The 18,417-nt window shown below is 42.1% G+C and overlaps 2 protein-coding genes across 2 annotated transcripts in view; one reads left to right on the plus strand and one right to left on the minus strand.

The window, feature by feature from the left end:
- Nucleotides 1-18,417, minus strand: part of LOC108253615 (ATP synthase subunit alpha, mitochondrial-like) — a 37,821-nt gene that overhangs the window by 5,272 nt on the left and 14,132 nt on the right. The window lies entirely within an intron of this gene.
- On the plus strand, nt 1,749-18,339 carry LOC103518735 (trichohyalin-like). Its single transcript, XM_026830463.1, has 7 exons — nt 1,749-1,812; nt 2,725-3,182; nt 13,390-14,123; nt 14,389-16,415; nt 16,602-16,743; nt 16,825-17,070; nt 17,256-18,339. Exons 1-7 carry the CDS (start codon nt 1,749-1,751, stop codon nt 18,337-18,339), a joined length of 4,755 nt encoding a protein of 1,584 aa, XP_026686264.1.

The following is an 18,417-nucleotide window of genomic DNA, read 5'->3' on the forward strand; positions in this document are numbered from 1 at the left end:
CGATGGAAGGCCGCCTACGAAGCCCGAGTGGCGGCGGAACCGACCGAATCCATCATCTACTCGTGGGAGTTCAACAAGAGCGCCGACATTGCCGCCACGATGAAAACGTTTTTCGACCCGGCCGACTACACGTACGAGGAATTGGACCAGTTTACCAGTGAGTAGAACTGACTACTTCTGTGGCCGAGTGGTCAAGAGCACTGACTCTCAACCCGGAGGTGCTGGGTTCGATTCCCGGCCAGGGCGGAAATTTTCTGACCGAACGTTTCCGTTCTTGGATAGACATGGAAGTGAAACAATGTGCCTTGAATTAATGCGAAAGCGGTACCGAGTGTCTTTTCAAATCCTTTCTAAAAATTCGGTTCTCTGGTGTGTGTGTAATTGTGTAACCAGGAAAATTTGTAGAAAAGGTCTTTTATATTCTACTTCCGTTATACCAACAAAGATTCAACTGTATTGGACAAAAGGCCAGGGCGGAAATTTTCTGACCGAACGTTTCCGTTCTTGGATAGGCATGGAAGCAAAACAATGTGCCTTGAATTAATGCGAAAGTGGTACCGAGTATCTTTTCAAATCCTTTCTAAAAATTCGGTTCTCTGGTGTGTGTAACCAGGAAAATTTGTAGAAAAGGTCTTTTATATTCTACTTCCGTTATACCAACAAAGATTCAACTGTATTGGACAAAAGGCCAAAGAACGATGGTACACTTATTGTTTAACACTTCATCACGAACTGTTCCTTCTTTTTTTTTCTTCGCCAGATGTGCCCAAATCTTTCGAACCCAAGGTCTCCGAGCCACACAACCGCCATCAACTGTGGCGCATATTCAACTGGTATGACAAAGACAAAAACAAGCCCGAAGACAACCCGTACGCCAAGAAATACAACAAGGTAAGAGTGTGGTCTGTGTCGTAGCACGCCCATCCCGTAGTTTAAGTCCGACAAGTTTTCCCTGATCGTTCGGAGAAAAATCGTGTCGTGTGTAGTGGAAACACTCTCATTTAAATTAAGTTACGTCTTCAGACGACACAAAGTGTCGTCTAGCTACCTAACCCTTAACCTCTAAGATTTTGAAAGAAACCTAAACCTAAAGAAAAACAATCGCAAGATGTTCGAAGAGGAGAGAAGAGAACTACTACCAGACAACAACCTGACGGATAGCGATAGCAGAGGTAAGATTATTTTGCACGCTACCTCACCCTAAACCTCGCGAACATAAGCGATAGCAGAAGTAAGATTGTTTTGCAAGCTACCTAACGCTAATGAAACACAAACGCATGATGTTCGAAGAGGAGAGAAGAGAACTACTGCCAGACAACAACCTCACGTAAAGTGATAGCAGAGGTAAGATTATTTTGCAAGCTGCCTAACCCTAAAGAAACACAAGATGAGAGCAGACCTCACGTAAAGTGATAGCAGAGGTAAGATTATTTTGCAAGCTATCTAACCTTAACCTCATAATCTTGACTCTGCTCTCCGCTAAGGATAAGGAGCAGATACATACGTATGATATTTTCAATGCGATTTCTCAATTTATTCAGCCTTACGATATCATTTCTCCGCTAAGGATAAGGAGCAGATAAGAATGATATTTTCAATGCGATTTCTCAATTTATTTAGCCTTACGATATCATTTCTTAAGGCTATGGTATTTTGAGGCTGAATAAATTGAGAAATCACTTTGATTTCAAGTAGGTACATAAGTTTTGTACAAAACAATACAGGTGATATTTTCTTCAATCAACAAGATGTTCGAAGAGGAGAGAAGAAAACTACTGCGAGACAACAATCTCACGGATAGCGATAGCAGAGGTAAAGATTATTTTGCACGCTAACTAACCCTAAGCCCCATAGAGAGACCAAGAAGGTAAGATTTTGAAAGATACCTAACCCTAAAGAAAAACAATCGCAAGATGTTCGAAGAGAGAAGAGAACTACTACCAGACAACAACCTCACGTAAAGTGATAGCAGAGGTAAAGATTATTTTGCACGCTACCTAACCCTAAGCCCCATAGAGAGACCAAGAAGGTAAGATTTTGAAAGATACCTAACCCTAAAGAAAAACAATCGCAAGATGTTCGAAGAGGAGAGAAGAAAACTACTGCGAGACAACAACCTCACGGATAGTGATAGCAGAGGTAAGATTATTTTGCAAGCTACCTAACCCTAAAGAAACACAAGATGAGAGCAGACCTCACGTAAAGTGATAACAGATGTAAGATTGTTTTGCAAGCTACCTAACCCGAGAGAAACACAGAGCAGACCTCACGTAAAGTAATAACAGAGGTAAGATTGTTTTGCAAGCTACCTAACCCGAGAGAAACACAAGATGAGAGCAGACCTCACGTAAAGTGATAGCAGAGGTAAGATTATTTTGCAAGCTACCTAACCTTAACCTCATAATCTTGACTCTGCTCTCCGCTAAGGATAAGGAGCAGATAAGTATGATATTTTCAATGCGATTTCTCAATTTATTTAGCCTTACGATATCATTTCTTAAGGCTATGGTATTTTAAGGCTGAATAAATTGAGAAATCACTTTGATTTCAAGTAGGTACATAAGTTTTGTACAAAACAATACAGGTGATATTTTCTTCAATCAATGCCCTCAATGGTTCAAAATCCTCAATAATTTGTCGTAATCTAATTTCATAAGCTTCGTTTTCAACCCCATTGTTATACTTTGATATTATTATTGACGCAAATGATTTACTCAATTTCAGAGAAACGCATTCTGACCGCCCTGCGCGCGGAAATGGACCCTTCCCGCATCATTCCGGGTAAGCACGCATCCGCGGACCGTGAGATTCAAGACTGGGTGCGCGACTTCGTCGGCGCGTTCGGCGCCACCAAGAAGATCTGGTTCAACCAGGACCTGACGCCAAAACGCCGCTTTGTCGGCAATTCGAGCCGCCGGACCGTTAACGTTTTCGACGAAATGTACCCGACCAATATCCGCGAGAGCGAAATCGAGTTTTCGATCCCTACGACCACCACGCTGACGACGTTCCTCTCCCTGGAAACCCTGTACGATGGGTTGGACACGAGCGAAGGCGACGACTCACGAACGCCTCCGACGGGGGACGAAGCGAAAACGAAGATGGACCACCAAGCGGTACCCAAGGCCGCTAACGCGCGGGACAAGGGGAAAGCTGGCGCGAAGGCGAAGTTAGAGAGCTTGGTGAACACACAGAGCCGAGTCAAAGCCCGAGGTCGCCCGAAAAAGGCCGCGGACCACCAAGCGGTACCCAAGGCCGCTAACGCGCGGGAAAAGGGGAAAGCTGGCGCGAAGGCGAAGTTAGAGAGCTTGGTATCATGTCACGTGAGCTCAAAAGAAGTTATAGTAGTGTGTTTCTAGCTTTGGGGGAATGATAAGTTCAGCGAAGGAGCACAGTGACTGTACAGTCGGAGATGAAAATACAGGTCCAATTATATGTGCAGTTATTTATTTTGAGAATCAACCACAGAAAAACATAGTAATTTAAGATTTTGTCCAATTATATGCTTTACTTTCTCATTCACAGCGTATGGACTCGGCAGCCTGGGAACAGTTTCAGGAAGACGACAGAAGAAACAATCGGAAGATGTTCGAAGAGGAGAGAAGAAAACTACTGCGAGACAACAACCTCACGGATAGCGATAGCAGAGGTAAGATTTTGTGCGCTACCTAACCCGAGAGAAACACAAGATGAGAGCAGACCTCACGTAAAGTGATAACAGAGGTAAGATTGTTTTGCAAGCTACCTAACCCTAAACCCATCGAATAGACAAAGGAGGTAAGATTTTGTAGACTACCTAACCCTTAAGAAACACAATCGGAAGATGTTCGAAGAGGAGAGAAGAGAACTACTGCGAGACAAAAACCTCACGGATAGCGATAGCAGAGGTAAAGATTATTTTGCACGCTACCTAACCCTAAACCTCACGAACATAAGCGATAGCAGAGGTAAAGATTATTTTGCACGCTACCTAACCCTAAGCCCCATAGAGAGACCAAGAAGGTAAGATTTTGAAAGATACCTAACCCTAAAGAAAAACAATCGGAAGATGTTCGAAGAGGAGAGAAGAGAACTACTGCGAGACAACAACCTCACAGATAGTGATAGCAGAGGTAAAGATTATTTTGCACGCTACCTAACCCTAAGCCCCATAGAGAGACCAAGAAGGTAAGATTTTGAAAGATACCTAACCCTAAAGAAAAACAATCGGAAGATGTTCGAAGAGGAGAGAAGAGAACTACTGCGAGACAACAACCTCACGTAAAGTGATAGCAGAGGTAACATTATTTTGCAAGCTACCTAACCCTAAAGAAACACAAGATGAGAGCAGACCTCACGTAAAATGATAGCAGAGGTAAGATTGTTTTGCACGCTACCTAACCCGAAAGAAACACAAGATGAGCAAACCTCACGTAAAGTGATAGCAGAGGTAAGATTATTTTGCAAGCTACCTAACCTTAACCTCATAATCTTGACTCTGCTCCCTCACGTAAAGTGATAGCAGAGGTAAGATTATTTTGCAAGCTACCTAACCTTAACCTCATAATCTTGACTCTGCTCTCCGCTAAGGATAAGGAGCAGATAAGTATGATATTTTCAATGCGATTTCTCAATTTATTTAGCCTTACGATATCATTTCTTAAGGCTATGGTATTTTAAGGCTGAATAAATTGAGAAATCACTTTGATTTCAAGTAGGTACATAAGTTTTGTACAAAACAATACAGGTGATATTTTCTTCAATCAATGCCCTCAATGGTTCAAAATCCTCAATAATTTGTCGTAATCTAATTTCATAAGCTTCGTTTTCAACCCCATTGTTATACTTTGATATTATTATTGACGCAAATGATTTACTCAATTTCAGAGAAACGCATTCTGACCGCCCTGCGCGCGGAAATGGACCCTTCCCGCATCATTCCGGGTAAGCACGCATCCGCGGACCGTGAGATTCAAGACTGGGTGCGCGACTTCGTCGGCGCGTTCGGCGCCACCAAGAAGATCTGGTTATCTTGGAATTCTATTAACCTTTCCAAGAGCTTTAAATCTTGGTAAGGTGCCATGTGAGCTTTTGGAGAATTGAACCATGCTTGACAGTATATTCTCACCAGAAATATACAAATTGCTTCTAAGGCACTGAGTTCTTTGACAGTAAGTTGAAACTGACCTCGAAACAGGTATATTTTCAGACAGTAGATGGCCTTTGCCATCCACCTGGCATGGCTGATGGCACCTGGAGTTTTGAACCCAACTTCCCGTCCGTCCAGAGTTCCAATAAACACCAAGACCAATTCTAGTAGCTCCTTGTAGTCGTCTCTGGGTTGAAATTCGGCCAGTTTGGACTTAAAATCAGCCGTTATATCAGTAATAAATTGAGAAGTGATGTGCTTCTCCACATTCTTATTACTTATACCCAGGTCATATTTAGTCTTATCAATATTTGGCCATGCTTTTTCAAATTTTTTGAATAAATCAGGATGAGGCCCCGTTGTTGAACCTAATTTCACATCAAATACTCCCCTCAGCAAAACTTCCAGGATGTGGTGTCGGCAGGCAAAGTAGAACAACTCTTTGTCCAACATCTGCTCCAAAATCGTACAGGCGCCATTTAACCGTCCTGTGTTTAACGCTGTTGTGTCAAAACACATAGCCTTGACACAATTGGTTAAGCCCCATTCCTGCAAACACTCATATACTGCCACAGCCTGTTCTTTTCCTGTGCTACTGTCGGCCAGTGGTACTCCAAGTAATTGATCATTCTCCCCATAGGTTATCAGAACGGCGATTCTTTCTTTCTGCTCTGATCTAAGAATATGGGGTAGCAGTTTTCCATCCCAATGAACAACGACGGCTGCTTTCTCTGGAACACTTAGTCTTCTTTTTATTTCCTCACTATATTTTTCCCTGAACTCTTTTCGTTTTTCATAGATCGCACTCTTCGATATTATGAATTCATCAGGATTATATCCGAGCGTTCGTTTTTCAAAGATCGCACTCTTCGATATTATGAATTCATCAGGATTATATCCGAGCGCTTCTACTGTTGCTATGAGAATTTGGGTAGCATTTCTATCAGACACACCGCAACGGTCTAACAACAGAGATAGTTTCATTGTTAAAAGTTCCCTAGTTCCACGCATCCTTTTGCTATGAGACGGTCCAGGGAGATCCTCGCTGTCTTGGGAAGTGCAAACAACTATCTAATTTCATGGTTAAAAGTTCCCTAGTTCCACGCATCCTTTTGCTATGAGACGGTCCAGGGAGATCCTCGCTGTCTTGGGAAGTGCAAACAACTATCTCCATGTCATCATCATCATCATCTCTGATATCCTCTGTATCACTTTCCTCTTCTTCATCTTCAGTCTCTAGAACAAAAAAAAGTAAGGAACACTAAGTCACACTGGGATTCATCTCGTTTAAACTTAGGTACCTACCATAAATTATAATTGTATAAGGCGTTGGACTCGTAACCCGTAGATCCTTGGTTTGAATCCCGCCGCAACGATGTGAAATTTAGCAAATTGGGGTTTGATTAGTTGTGACATTACGAAAGTGATACCTAACACAAATAAGATAACCTTTACCTACGATAAATTATAAAGAACCATTTAAAAATACTTTCTGGAGGGATCTATAAATGTCGAAAGAAAGTATTCTGATCGACCGCAAACAACTGAAGACATGAAGGAAAAAGACATAAAAATAAATAATAATATCTTACCCATGTCAAAATGCTCTGTTTCGATTTGTTTCTCCAATCTCTTCCGATTTTTTTCCAGTTTTCTTTCTTCGGCTCTTGATAACTTCAAATCAATTCCACTCATAGCACCAGGACGACCCTTCTGCCTCTGTTTGATGAGAAAATCCTTGTCTTCTTCTATTTTCATCATTTCCAAGGCATTCTGATGTGCAACATCAAAAAGATCATCTAGATCTGAAGCAAACACTTTTATTTTGTTCTTTAATGTCTCTGACTTTTTATTTTTATCCTTTTGAATATTCCTCCACTCAGTGTGAAGCTTTTCTAACTTTGTAATCGCATCTTTCTCGTGTTTTGTAGGAATACGAGCTTTAGCCCAGAATAGAAATACTTCTTGTATTGTACTTCTAGCCGCTTCTTTTAAATTTAGCTTTACAGTACGTAAATTGTAGAACAAGGTTGCCAAAACTTGGCGCTTAGAAGGCAATTTACAACCAGTTATCTGATGAGACGGATAGCCTACGAGAAAAATTCTATCTTGGGACCGGGATCTAGGTCTGGACTGTCTGGAGGAGGTAGAAGCCATTACCTATTACAGCTGATATGATTAAATTAAAAAAATATAAAAACACGGCAATTATTTAACTTAAAACACTCGTTTCAAATAATATATTAAATGAAGAAAAAAATGTTCACAGCACTACTACGATCTTGTGTTCTCAAATGTTACAACAGAACTAAATCAGGATAAAGGAATCTGAAATAGAAACGGAAAGAACCTGTATTACCAAACCGGTTCTGTTATACCTACTTGATAGGGGTGTCGGAGAGCAAGGCTTCTAAAACCCTCCTAAAGAATACAAAGTCCAAGTAAACCGGTTCTGTTATACCTACTTGATAGGGGTGTCGGAGCGCAAGGCTTCTAAAACCCTCCTAAAGAATACAAAGTCCAAGTTCTATATTTGAAAATGTGTTCTTAAAATAATCCCAAAGCAGGAAGAACACGACGGAATACAGTAAATAAATCTTACGTTTCGATATGAAATCGATTCTGAAAATCGATACTTTTGTTTCGATTCCCATCCCTAACTTGACCAAACCCTTCTCTCTTCTTCGCTAATATCTCAGTCGCTCCACGCCAGAGTGCATCGCGGAAAACTATTTTCACTATTATTAGGCAAATTTACTCAGCACCGGTCTGGAGTTATTTATTTTATTTATTTACAAAAACATCATACACATACAATATATAATGAAAATGCTCGAGCATCAGCAAATATGCAGCAGGCCATTAGTGCGGTCTGGAGTTGGAAGCGGTTAAAAAAGAAATGAGGTGAGTAGCCCGCTTTGAACTCTCTACCCTAAAAGAGGAAGAAATTAGGTGAGTGGCCGTCTTAGAACTCTCTAACCTGCCTCGGTGGTGTAGTGGTCAAGGCGCTCACCTGGTAAACAGGAGAGCGTGGGTTCAATCCCAACCAAGGTATGGAATTTTATCCTCAATATAATTTGAGAATTTGACCACAATAATAGTAGTAGCCTACTGCTGGAGTAAAGCGACTTTTCAGTCCTATGCGAGCAGTATAAATAAGCACTCTTATTATTATTACTATTATTATAACCTAAAGTCGTATGGGCTTAATCCGATTTTTAGAGCCTGCTGTTTGCCTGTACGCCAGCCCCGTTAGCTTGATGGGTAGAGCGCTAGGTCAAACTAACCTCCGTAAGCGCTCCGTTCAACTAACTCCTTCTCCTTGTACCTAAGTGATGAATTCAACTATCTCCCATATTTTCCTTACCTAGGGCCCTGAAGTAATGTAGGGTCCTGAAGTAATGTAGGGTCCTGAGGTAATGTAGGGCCCTGAGGTAATGTAGGGCCCTGAGGTAATGTAGGGCCCTGAAGTAATGTAGGGCCCTGAATAAGCGCTCCATTGAACTAACTCCTTCTGCTTGTACTTAAGTGATGAATTCAACTATATCCCGCATTTTACTTTCCTAGGGCCCTGAAGTAATGTAGGGCCCTGAAGTAATGTAGGGCCCTGAGGTAATGTAGGGCCCTGAAGTAATGTAGGGCCCTGAAGTAATGTAGGACCCTGAAGTAATGTAGGGCCCTGAAGTAATGTAGGGCCCTGAGGTAATGTAGGGCCCTGAGGTAATGTAGGGCCCTGAGGTAATGTAGGGCCCTGAGGTAATGTAGGGCCCTGAAGTAATGTAGGGCCCTGAGGTAATGTAGGGTCCTGAAGTAATGTAGGGCCCTGAGGTAATGTAGGGCCCTGAGGTAATGTAGGGCCCTGAAGTAATGTAGGGCCCTGAAGTAATGTAGGGCCCTGAGGTAATGTAGGGCCCTGAAGTAATGTGGGGCCCTGAAGTAATGTCCAATATATCTGGTTCCAGAGCTCTAATGGGAAGAGGGAGAGGTTGGGGTTTAGTGGGTCTGGATGTCCCGGTATCCGGACATCAATCCCACACTCCCCGTTGCAAACGTTTTTGCAATGGGCGTCTTTTTGAAGATTTAAAAGAGAGAGGAAATCGTTTTCCCAAAAGGAAAACAACTGAAATTGTTTCTTTGTCTTCTAGGCGGCTACACCAACAAGTACCTCTGGCCGCCAAGAACCACGCCGACATTCTTCTGGCGGCCGTCGCGGCGTACCACATGGGATGTGGTGGAGGGTAGCGAGTATATCTACATCTATGATGAAATCAAAAAGCGAAAGACCACGTCGGACAGAGGCCTCGATTCATCACTACAAGACGTAAGTCATTTATAATTTTGGTAATTATGCAGAAGTCACGTCCGTGGAAAAGAAAAGCTCCTTTTTGTATTTAACCTAACCCTATAATAACACTCATCACTGCTCTATTTGTGAAAACTCCTTCTTGTGTTTAACCTAACCCTATAATAACACTGGTCACTGCTCATTTGTGCCAGTTCCTATGGTAGCAATATTCCACAGACGTGACTTCTGCACAAGTACCTCAAGTAAACCTCAGGGGTGTGTGGTAAGCACGGTGAACTGTGAATTTGGAGGTTGTTGGTTCGAGTACCAAGTCAAGTCATAACATCTGTGGTGTGGTAAGCACGGTGAACTGTGAATTTGGAGGTTGTTGGTTCGAGTACCAAGTCAAGTCATAACATCTGTGACAAGCATTATGCTTAACACAATTTAACCCTTTAACGCCCAAATTAATTTCAGCCAACAAAAAAAAATTGATGATTTTTATTTCTTCTTTTTCCCCTCCTTCTTTCTGCAGTCTTTTTGCAACTGATCCTCCTCGTCCAAAGCTTGAGAAATTTACTCTAAAACTTGAGTCGACTAAGGAATCAGCTTTACTTCTGTTATCCTGAAAATTTCTGAAGATATGTATAATGTAGGGTTGTAGGGTGAATGATTTTTGGTTGGAATTAGGTACGGTTGAAACACACTTTTTCTACCACCTATTAATTTACATTTACCCTTTTTTTTCTAGCTAAGCAAGGTCTTTTTACTGAATTGTTAGTTGTATGTATTATTCTTTAACCCATCAAATATACGAGACCTTGTTTAGACTACTGAGGTAGAGGGACTTTTCAGTCTCATTCGGGCAGGATAAACAAGGTATATTCTATTCTACTACCATGTCACGTGAGCTCAAGAGAAGTTCTAGTAGTGTGTGTTTCTAGCTTTGGGGGAATGATAAGTTCAGCGAAGGAGCACAGTGACTATACAGTCGGAGATAAAAATACAGGTCCAATTATATGCTTTACTTTCTTATTCACAGCGCATGGACTCGGCAGCCTGGGAACAGTTTCAGGAAGACGACAGAAGAAACAATCGGAAGATGTTCGAAGAGGAGAGAAGAAAACTACTGCTTGGTTGGAATTAGGTACGGTTGAACACACACTTTTTCTACCACCTATTAATTTACATTTACCCCTTTTTTTCCAGTTAAGCAAGGTCTTTTTACTGAGTTGTTAGTTGTATGTATTATTCTTTAACCCATCAAATATACGAGACCTTGTTTAGACTGCTGGGGTAAAGGGACTTTTCAGTCCTATGCTGGTAGTATAAACAAGGTATATTCTATTCTATTCGGGCAGGATAAACAAGGTATATTCTATTCTATTCTATTCTACCATCATGTCACGTCAGCTCAAGAGAAGTTATAGTAGTGTGTTTCTACCTTTGGGGGAATGATAAGTTCAGCGAAGGAGCGCAGTTACTGTACAGTCGGAGATGAAAATACAGGTCCAATTATATGCTTTACTTTCTCATTCACAGCGTATGGACTCGGCAGCCTGGGAACAGTTTCAGGAAGACGACAGAAGAAACAATCGGAAGATGTTCGAAGAGGAGAGAAGAAAACTACTGCGAGACAACAATCTCACGGATAGCGATAGCAGAGGTAACATTATTTTGCAAGCTACCTAACCCTAAAGAAACACATGAGAGCAAACCTCACGTAAAGTGATAGCAGAGGTAACATTGTTTTGCAAGCTACCTAACCCGAGAGAAACACAAGATGAGAGCAGACCTCACGTAAAGTGATAACAGAGGTAAGACTGTTTTGCAAGCTACCTAACCCTAAACCCATCGAATAGACAAAGGAGGTAAGATTTTGTAGACTACCTAACCCTTAAGAAACACAATCGGAAGATGTTCGAAGAGAAGAGAACTACTGCGAGACAACAATCTCACGGATAGCGATAGCAGAGGTAAAGATTATTTTGCACGCTACCTCACCCTAAACCTCACGAACATAAGCGATAGCAGAAGTAAGATTGTTTTGCAAGCTACCTAACGCTAATGAAACACAAACGCATGATGTTCGAAGAGGAGAGAAGAGAACTACTGCGAGACAAAAACCTCACGGATAGCGATAGCAGAGGTAAAGATTATTTTGCACGCTACCTCACCCTAAACCTCACGAACATAAGCGATAGCAGAAGTAAGATTGTTTTGCAAGCTACCTAACGCTAATGAAACACAAACGCATGATGTTCGAAGAGGAGAGAAGAGAACTACTGCGAGACAACAACCTCACAGATAGTGATAGCAGAGGTAAAGATTATTTTGCACGCTACCTTTTTTTTTTTTTTTTTCGAATGTCCTGTACATAATGTAATTTAAATGAGTGTTCCCACTACATACGACACGTTTTTTTTCCGAGTGTTAAGGTGTCCACACATAGTCGATCTATGTCAACTGAAACGTCCACACTGCCTCGATCAAGGTCGGTCGACTATATGTGGACACACCTTTAGAGAAAAAGCTCCAAATTTTTAAACTTTCTAGGTAGTGGACCGAATCAAGTGGTTCTACAAGAACCTCATTCTCAGAGTGGAGGCCGACAAGGAGCTCAAAGTACATGGGGACACCCTGTATATCTATTATTCATCTTACATTTACACTATTCTTCAATAAAAAAGTAACTTATTTCAATTCAATTCTCATTTCTTAATTCCCCCAGGTAGTGGACCGAATCAAGTGGTTCTACAAGAACCTCATTCTCAGAGTGGAGGCCGACAAGGAGCTCAAAGTACATGGGGACACCCTGTATATCTATTATTCATCTTACATTTACACTATTCTTCAATAAAAAAGTAACTTATTTCAATTCAATTCTCATTTCTTAATTCCCCCAGGTAGTGGACCGAATCAAGTGGTTCTACAAGAACCTCATTCTCCGAGTGGAGGCCGACAAGGAGCTCAACGTACATGGGGGCACCCTGTATATCTATTATTCATCTTACATTTACACTATTCTTCAACAAAAATTAACTTATTTCAATTCAATTCTTATTTCTTACTTCCCCCCCAGGTAGTGGACCGAATCAAGTGGTTCTACAAGAACCTCATTCTCAGAGTGGAGGCCGACAAGGAGCTCAAAGTACATGGGGACACCCTGTATATCTATTATTCATCTTACATTTACACTATTCTTCAATAAAAAGTAACTTATTTCAATTCAATTCTTATTTCTTACTTCCCCCCAGGTAGTGGACCGAATCAAGTGGTTCTACAAGAACCTCATTCTCCGAGTGGAGGCCGACAAGGAGCTCAAAGTACATGGCGACACCCGGTATGATAAGATATGTAATCGGAGTAACTTCATCAGACATCAACTGGGCAAAGTGGATCGGTTAAAACAGAGACTCCTCTGGTATGGCACGCCTAGAACTACATCGGTAAGTCAACACATCAACTAACCTAAGTTCAAACATCAACTAACCTAAGTTCAAACATCAACTAACCCAATCTTATATTATAAAAACAAGATCCATTCACAGTTCACATTTCATAGTTCACACACTGATCGCTCTATCTCGAGAACCAACAACACCTAGAAATTGAAATTTGGTAGGAATATTCCTTTTATGGTCTAGTGTGCAATAAGAAAGAACCACAACACCTAGAAAGCTGAAATTTGGTAGGAATATTCCTTTTATGGTCAGGGTGTGCAATAAGAAAGGATTTTGCGAAAATCTAAACCGATCCTGAGATATGATCAATTTTTGATCGCTAAAATCTCCATAAGACATACACAGAGTGCAGAGACTGCGGGAGAGAAATGTTCCGCTCTCGACCAACATTTTGAGTTTCGTTTATGTTTTTAGTTTGACAACTAATCTTGGGGTGCACCTAGGGTGACCTCACAGCACACTAGAGAACCACAATTTGAGAAGCTCTGATCTAGGTAAAATCTGGGAGCTTGGTGAACACACAGAGCCGAGTCAAAGCCCGAGGTCGCCCGAAAAAGGCCGATGTGAAAGCCGAAGCAAAAGTCGGACAGAAGAAGCGCAAGGCGAGCGAGACCGTGATGAAAAAGATGTCGAAACGCGCCAAACGCAGTGTCGGGGACACAGACAAGCTCCCTGTGGACAGAATGAAAAGAGACGCCCCCCAGGCTGAACCCGAAGACGTGATGGCAGATGAGGATGTCCCGTTCACCAACTCACAAGGACAGTGTAGCGCCGATCTGAAAACCGAGGAGGTCATCAAGTCGAGAATGGACTCGGACGACAAGAAAGTCTACGATCAAATCATGACCAACGTGAAGAACTTCAAGGAACGAAGGCGGAACAACAGCCTGTCCCAAGCTCCGGTCAGGGCTCTGGATAGACCAGTGGAAAGGACGACCAAAGAGAAGAGAAAACCGACGTACAGATACACTTCCCGCGATGTAGAAGAAGCAGAAAGGAAGTGGAAGGAGGTGCAGAAGATGAAGAGGAAGAAGATGGAGAAGCACAACAAGAAACGAAAGTCGAGAAGTGTCGATGACCCTTATGACCCTGTAATAAACAAGAGTGCCTTCGATGCTTTCCAGGACGCGCTGTACAACGGGAAAACCATCCACACACTGGATAACTCAACACCCCCGTACGAATTCTTCCAGCAGAAAGTCTACCCCTCACACACTATCAACTCGGAGCAGCTCAACGACGAATCATTCTGTCGAAAGATCCTCCCCAAACTCGAGGAAGACAACAAGATGATGGTATCCGAACTAAAACGCCGCGCCACCGAACACTATGAGCAACAAAAGAAAGAAAAATGCCAGGACCTGAGCGAGGTCAATGAAGACGACAGCTTTGAACAACATCTGGCACCAGCCGAGCCATCTAGCACAAAAGAAGAAGCGGTGACAAATAGGAGAAAGAAAAGAGAAGAGAAATCCGACAGTTTGGATGAATCGGATTTGAGAAGGTGCGAACTTCTGTCGGAAGATCCTCCCCAAACTCGAGGAAGACAACAAGATGATGGTATCCGAGCTAAAACGCCGCGCCACTGAACACTATGAGCAACAAAAGAAAGAAAAACACCAGGACCTGAGCGAGGTCAATGAAGACGACAGCTTTGAACAACATCTGGCACCAGCCGAGCCATCTAACACAAAAGAAGAAGCGGTGACAAATAGGAGAAAGAAAAGAGAAGAGAAATCCGACAGTTTGGATGAATCGGATTTGAGAAGGTGCGAAAAAATCAATGCACAATTAAAAGCAGAAGGATATGATAGAGAGAAAATCATGAGGGAACTCAATGTAACTAAAAATGAACATGGAGAACTTGTAGCAGGGAGAAGAAAGAAACGTAGCTTGGTAAGAGACAACAGTCTTCGGAGGAGAAGAAGAGATGTTCGTCTGGTGAACAAACCAAAAAGAGTAAAAAGAAAAACAGGCAAGGATTCAGATGGCGAATATGTAGAGGACATGAGCCGTTATAAAGAAGGCAAGAGAATACACAATCAACTACAACACGACTTGAGACAATACAAAGGACAAGAGGGTGAGAGTGGTCCTGTTGAAAACGTTATTAGACATTATGAAAACAACAAAAAGATATATGACCAACCAGATTATAGAAAGAAAAGGGATCTCAATAATCAGCCATACAATGTAAAAGCCCCACGAAGAGCCAAAAGAGAAGAGAAATCCGACAGTTTGGATGAATCAGATTTGAGAAGGTGCGAAAAAATCAATGCACAATTGAAAGCAGAAGGATATGATAGAGAGAAAATCATGAGGGAACTCAATGTAACTAAAAATGAACATGGAGAACTTGTAGCAGGGAGAAGAAAGAAACGTAGCTTGGTAAGAGACAACAGTGTTCGAAGGAGAAGAAGAGATGTTCGTCTTGTGAACAAACCAAAAAGAGTAAAAAGAAAAACAGGCAAGGATTCAGATGGGGAATATGTAGAGGACATGAGCCGTTATAAAGAAGGCAAGAGAATACACAATCAACTACAACACGACTTAAGACAATACAAAGGACAAGAGGGTGAGAGTGGTCCTGTAGAAAACGTTATTAGACATTATGAAAACAACAAAAAGATATATGACCAACCAGATTATAGAAAGAAAAGGGATCTCAATAATCAGCCATACAATGTAAAAGCCCCACGAAGAGCCAAAAGAGAAGAGAAATCCGACAGTTTGGATGAATCAGATTTGAGAAGGTGCGAAAAAATCAATGCACAATTGAAAGCAGAAGGATATGATAGAGAGAAAATCATGAGGGAACTCAATGTAACTAAAAATGAACATGGAGAACTTGTAGCAGGGAGAAGAAAGAAACGTAGCTTGGTAAGAGACAACAGTGTTCGGAATCTGGAAAGACAAATTCGAGACAAAGTGCGAGCACAATTCCCAAAGCGAGAAGGTCCTCCTAGTGGCAACAAATCAGTGAGTTTAGATCAACTCAAGAGAAACTTGGAAATCTATGATCTTATTGAGGAATGGAAGGAACAGCAAGTCAAGTTAGCCATGGTAACCAGCAAGGAACGACGCATGTTGAACGAAATTGATAGACTACGAGATGAACTCGGCATCCCTCACGGTAAAGACGATCCCTACTATCAGGCGGCAGTTAAGGAAGCTATCCGACGTGAGAATGAGCATGCCAAGCTGTATGCCAAGGAAATTGATGAATGGTGGGAAAAGGAGGAAAAAGAAAGAAGAGCCGCTGAAGCAATCGCCATCGCCAACTACTTCAATACCAACCAAACAGGTAATGAGGACTTTGACAAAGAAAAAGAACGACTAGAAGAGGAACAACTCGACATCATACAGAAAAAACATGAAAAGGAGATGGCAGAACGCGTCGCAAAAGGATTACCACCGGATGACTACGATGAGCTACTTCCCCTAGCCAAAAAGGAAATGGAAGAAGAACAAAAGAAATATGAAGAGCATTGTAGGAACTGTCCTAAAACCGTCGACGAACTAATGAAAGATTTCGAAGGCGATGCCGATGTGAGTCAACTGAAGCGAAATCTAGAAGTCTACGACTTGATAGAGAAATGGAAGAAACGACAAGCGAAGAAGGCCGCTAAGGATAAGGAGCAGATAAGTATGATATTTTCAATGCGATTTCTCAATTTATTTAGCCTTACGATATCATTTCTTAAGGCAATGAAAGATTTCGAAGGCGATGCCGATGTGAGTCAACTCAAGCGAAATCTAGAGGTCTACGACTTGATAGAGAAATGGAAGAAAAGACAAGCGAAGAAGGAAAAACAACAACAGAATAAACAGAAGAAGAGGAAGAGAAGAGATGTTCTGATAGCAAGATCAAAAGATGCTCTCAATATGCTAAAAATGAGATTAGAAAATATAATGAGTCGTCAAAGAAGAGACGTTCTGATAGCAAGATCAAAAGATGCTCTCAATATGCTAAAAATGAGATTAGAAAATATAATGAGTCGTCAGGTCAAACCCAAACCCGCTCAGGTCGATCAACCTGATTTTCAAGTTGAAGATGATTATGAATTCAAGAGATACAAAAACACCACCGTATACGAGTTTGTCTATGATACTACTGAAGAGAAGGGACAACAAACCAACCAGACACACAAACTCCAACCAGTTGTCAAAGGCTTATGGCCAGAACCTTTCATTTCGGACTCGGATGGGAAATGGGATCAAATAGCCAAGGAAAAATTAAACAGTGAAGAGTCAGGAGGTACAAAAACACCACCGTATATGAGTTTGTCTATGATACTACTGAAGAGGAGGGACAACAAACCAACCAGACACACAAACTCCAACCAGTTGCCAAAGGCTTATGGCCAGAACCTTTCATTTCGGACTCGGATGGGAAATGGGATCAAATAGCCAAGGAAAAATTAAACAGTGAAGAGTCAAGCATGACTGAAGAGGTAGAAGAGGAGGCCAAGGGTAAAGCTAAACCTATTCGAAGCAAGAAAGCACACAATGTTTTGGCCCAAGCAAGATATCGGATGAAGGAAACGCTACTCCGACGAAAAGCACGCAGCGTCAATGAGACAGACATGCATCACGAGGGGTTTAACAAAGAACTTAATAGAATGATTGACGAACACATTGAGAAACGAAAAGTGTCCCCGTACACACCCAAGATACGGCCCACAGCAGCATCTGAATATCCGACTAAAGATGACTTCCAACCCTTCATGCGATTCAGCTCGGCAGAAATGAAGGAACACCAAAAGCAAGAACAAGCAAAGGAACGATTCGCGCTATTCAAAGCAATGGACGTGATCTATGGACCAACGACGGTGGATGACAGTGACAGCTACGATTCTAAAGAATACGCCCGAGAGCTTGCCACGACCAAGAGCACAACGCCAACCAAATCCGCGAGTGAACGCTCCTACGACAAAATTCAAAAGCTCCGCTCCTTCATGAGAAAGACACTGGACGAGACTGGCCGGAAAATCTCCGAAGTCATGATCCGTCTCAACGCCACGAAAGGGCCTGGCGATAGTGAAGAGATGAGGCGCGCTGGGATACCAGAGGAATGGTATTCCCTACAAGCGGCCAAAGCGACCGGTCAAAGCATACAGACTGAGACTACCACGACAGAGAAACCTTTCAAGTTCTACAAGAAGTACGATTATAACCCCGACGATGTTTTGCATAAGAAAGAAGTGACGTTTGCCTTCGGAGAGCGCATTGACACAACCACCCCTGCTGAAGAGTACACGTTCAGTCCTTTCTACACGTACGTTCAGCGGTATAACCAGCATAACTACAGCGACGACATGGCCGAGAAGGAGACCGCCATTGTGTTCTCTCAAACGCATGCGGCTGATTGGACAATGAGTCCATTCTACAACTTCCACCGCTACTATCACGAGTTGAACGACAGCGTGGACCGAGGAAGTGGAAGGAGGTGCAGAAGATGAAGAGGAAGAAGATGGAGAAGCACAACAAGAAACGAAAGTCGAGAAGTGTCTATGACCCTTATGACCCTGTAATAAACA

The sequence above is a fragment of the Diaphorina citri genome, unplaced genomic scaffold, assembly GCF_000475195.1.
Source record: "Diaphorina citri unplaced genomic scaffold, Diaci psyllid genome assembly version 1.1 scaffold2336, whole genome shotgun sequence".
Lineage (NCBI taxonomy): Eukaryota > Metazoa > Arthropoda > Insecta > Hemiptera > Psyllidae > Diaphorina > Diaphorina citri.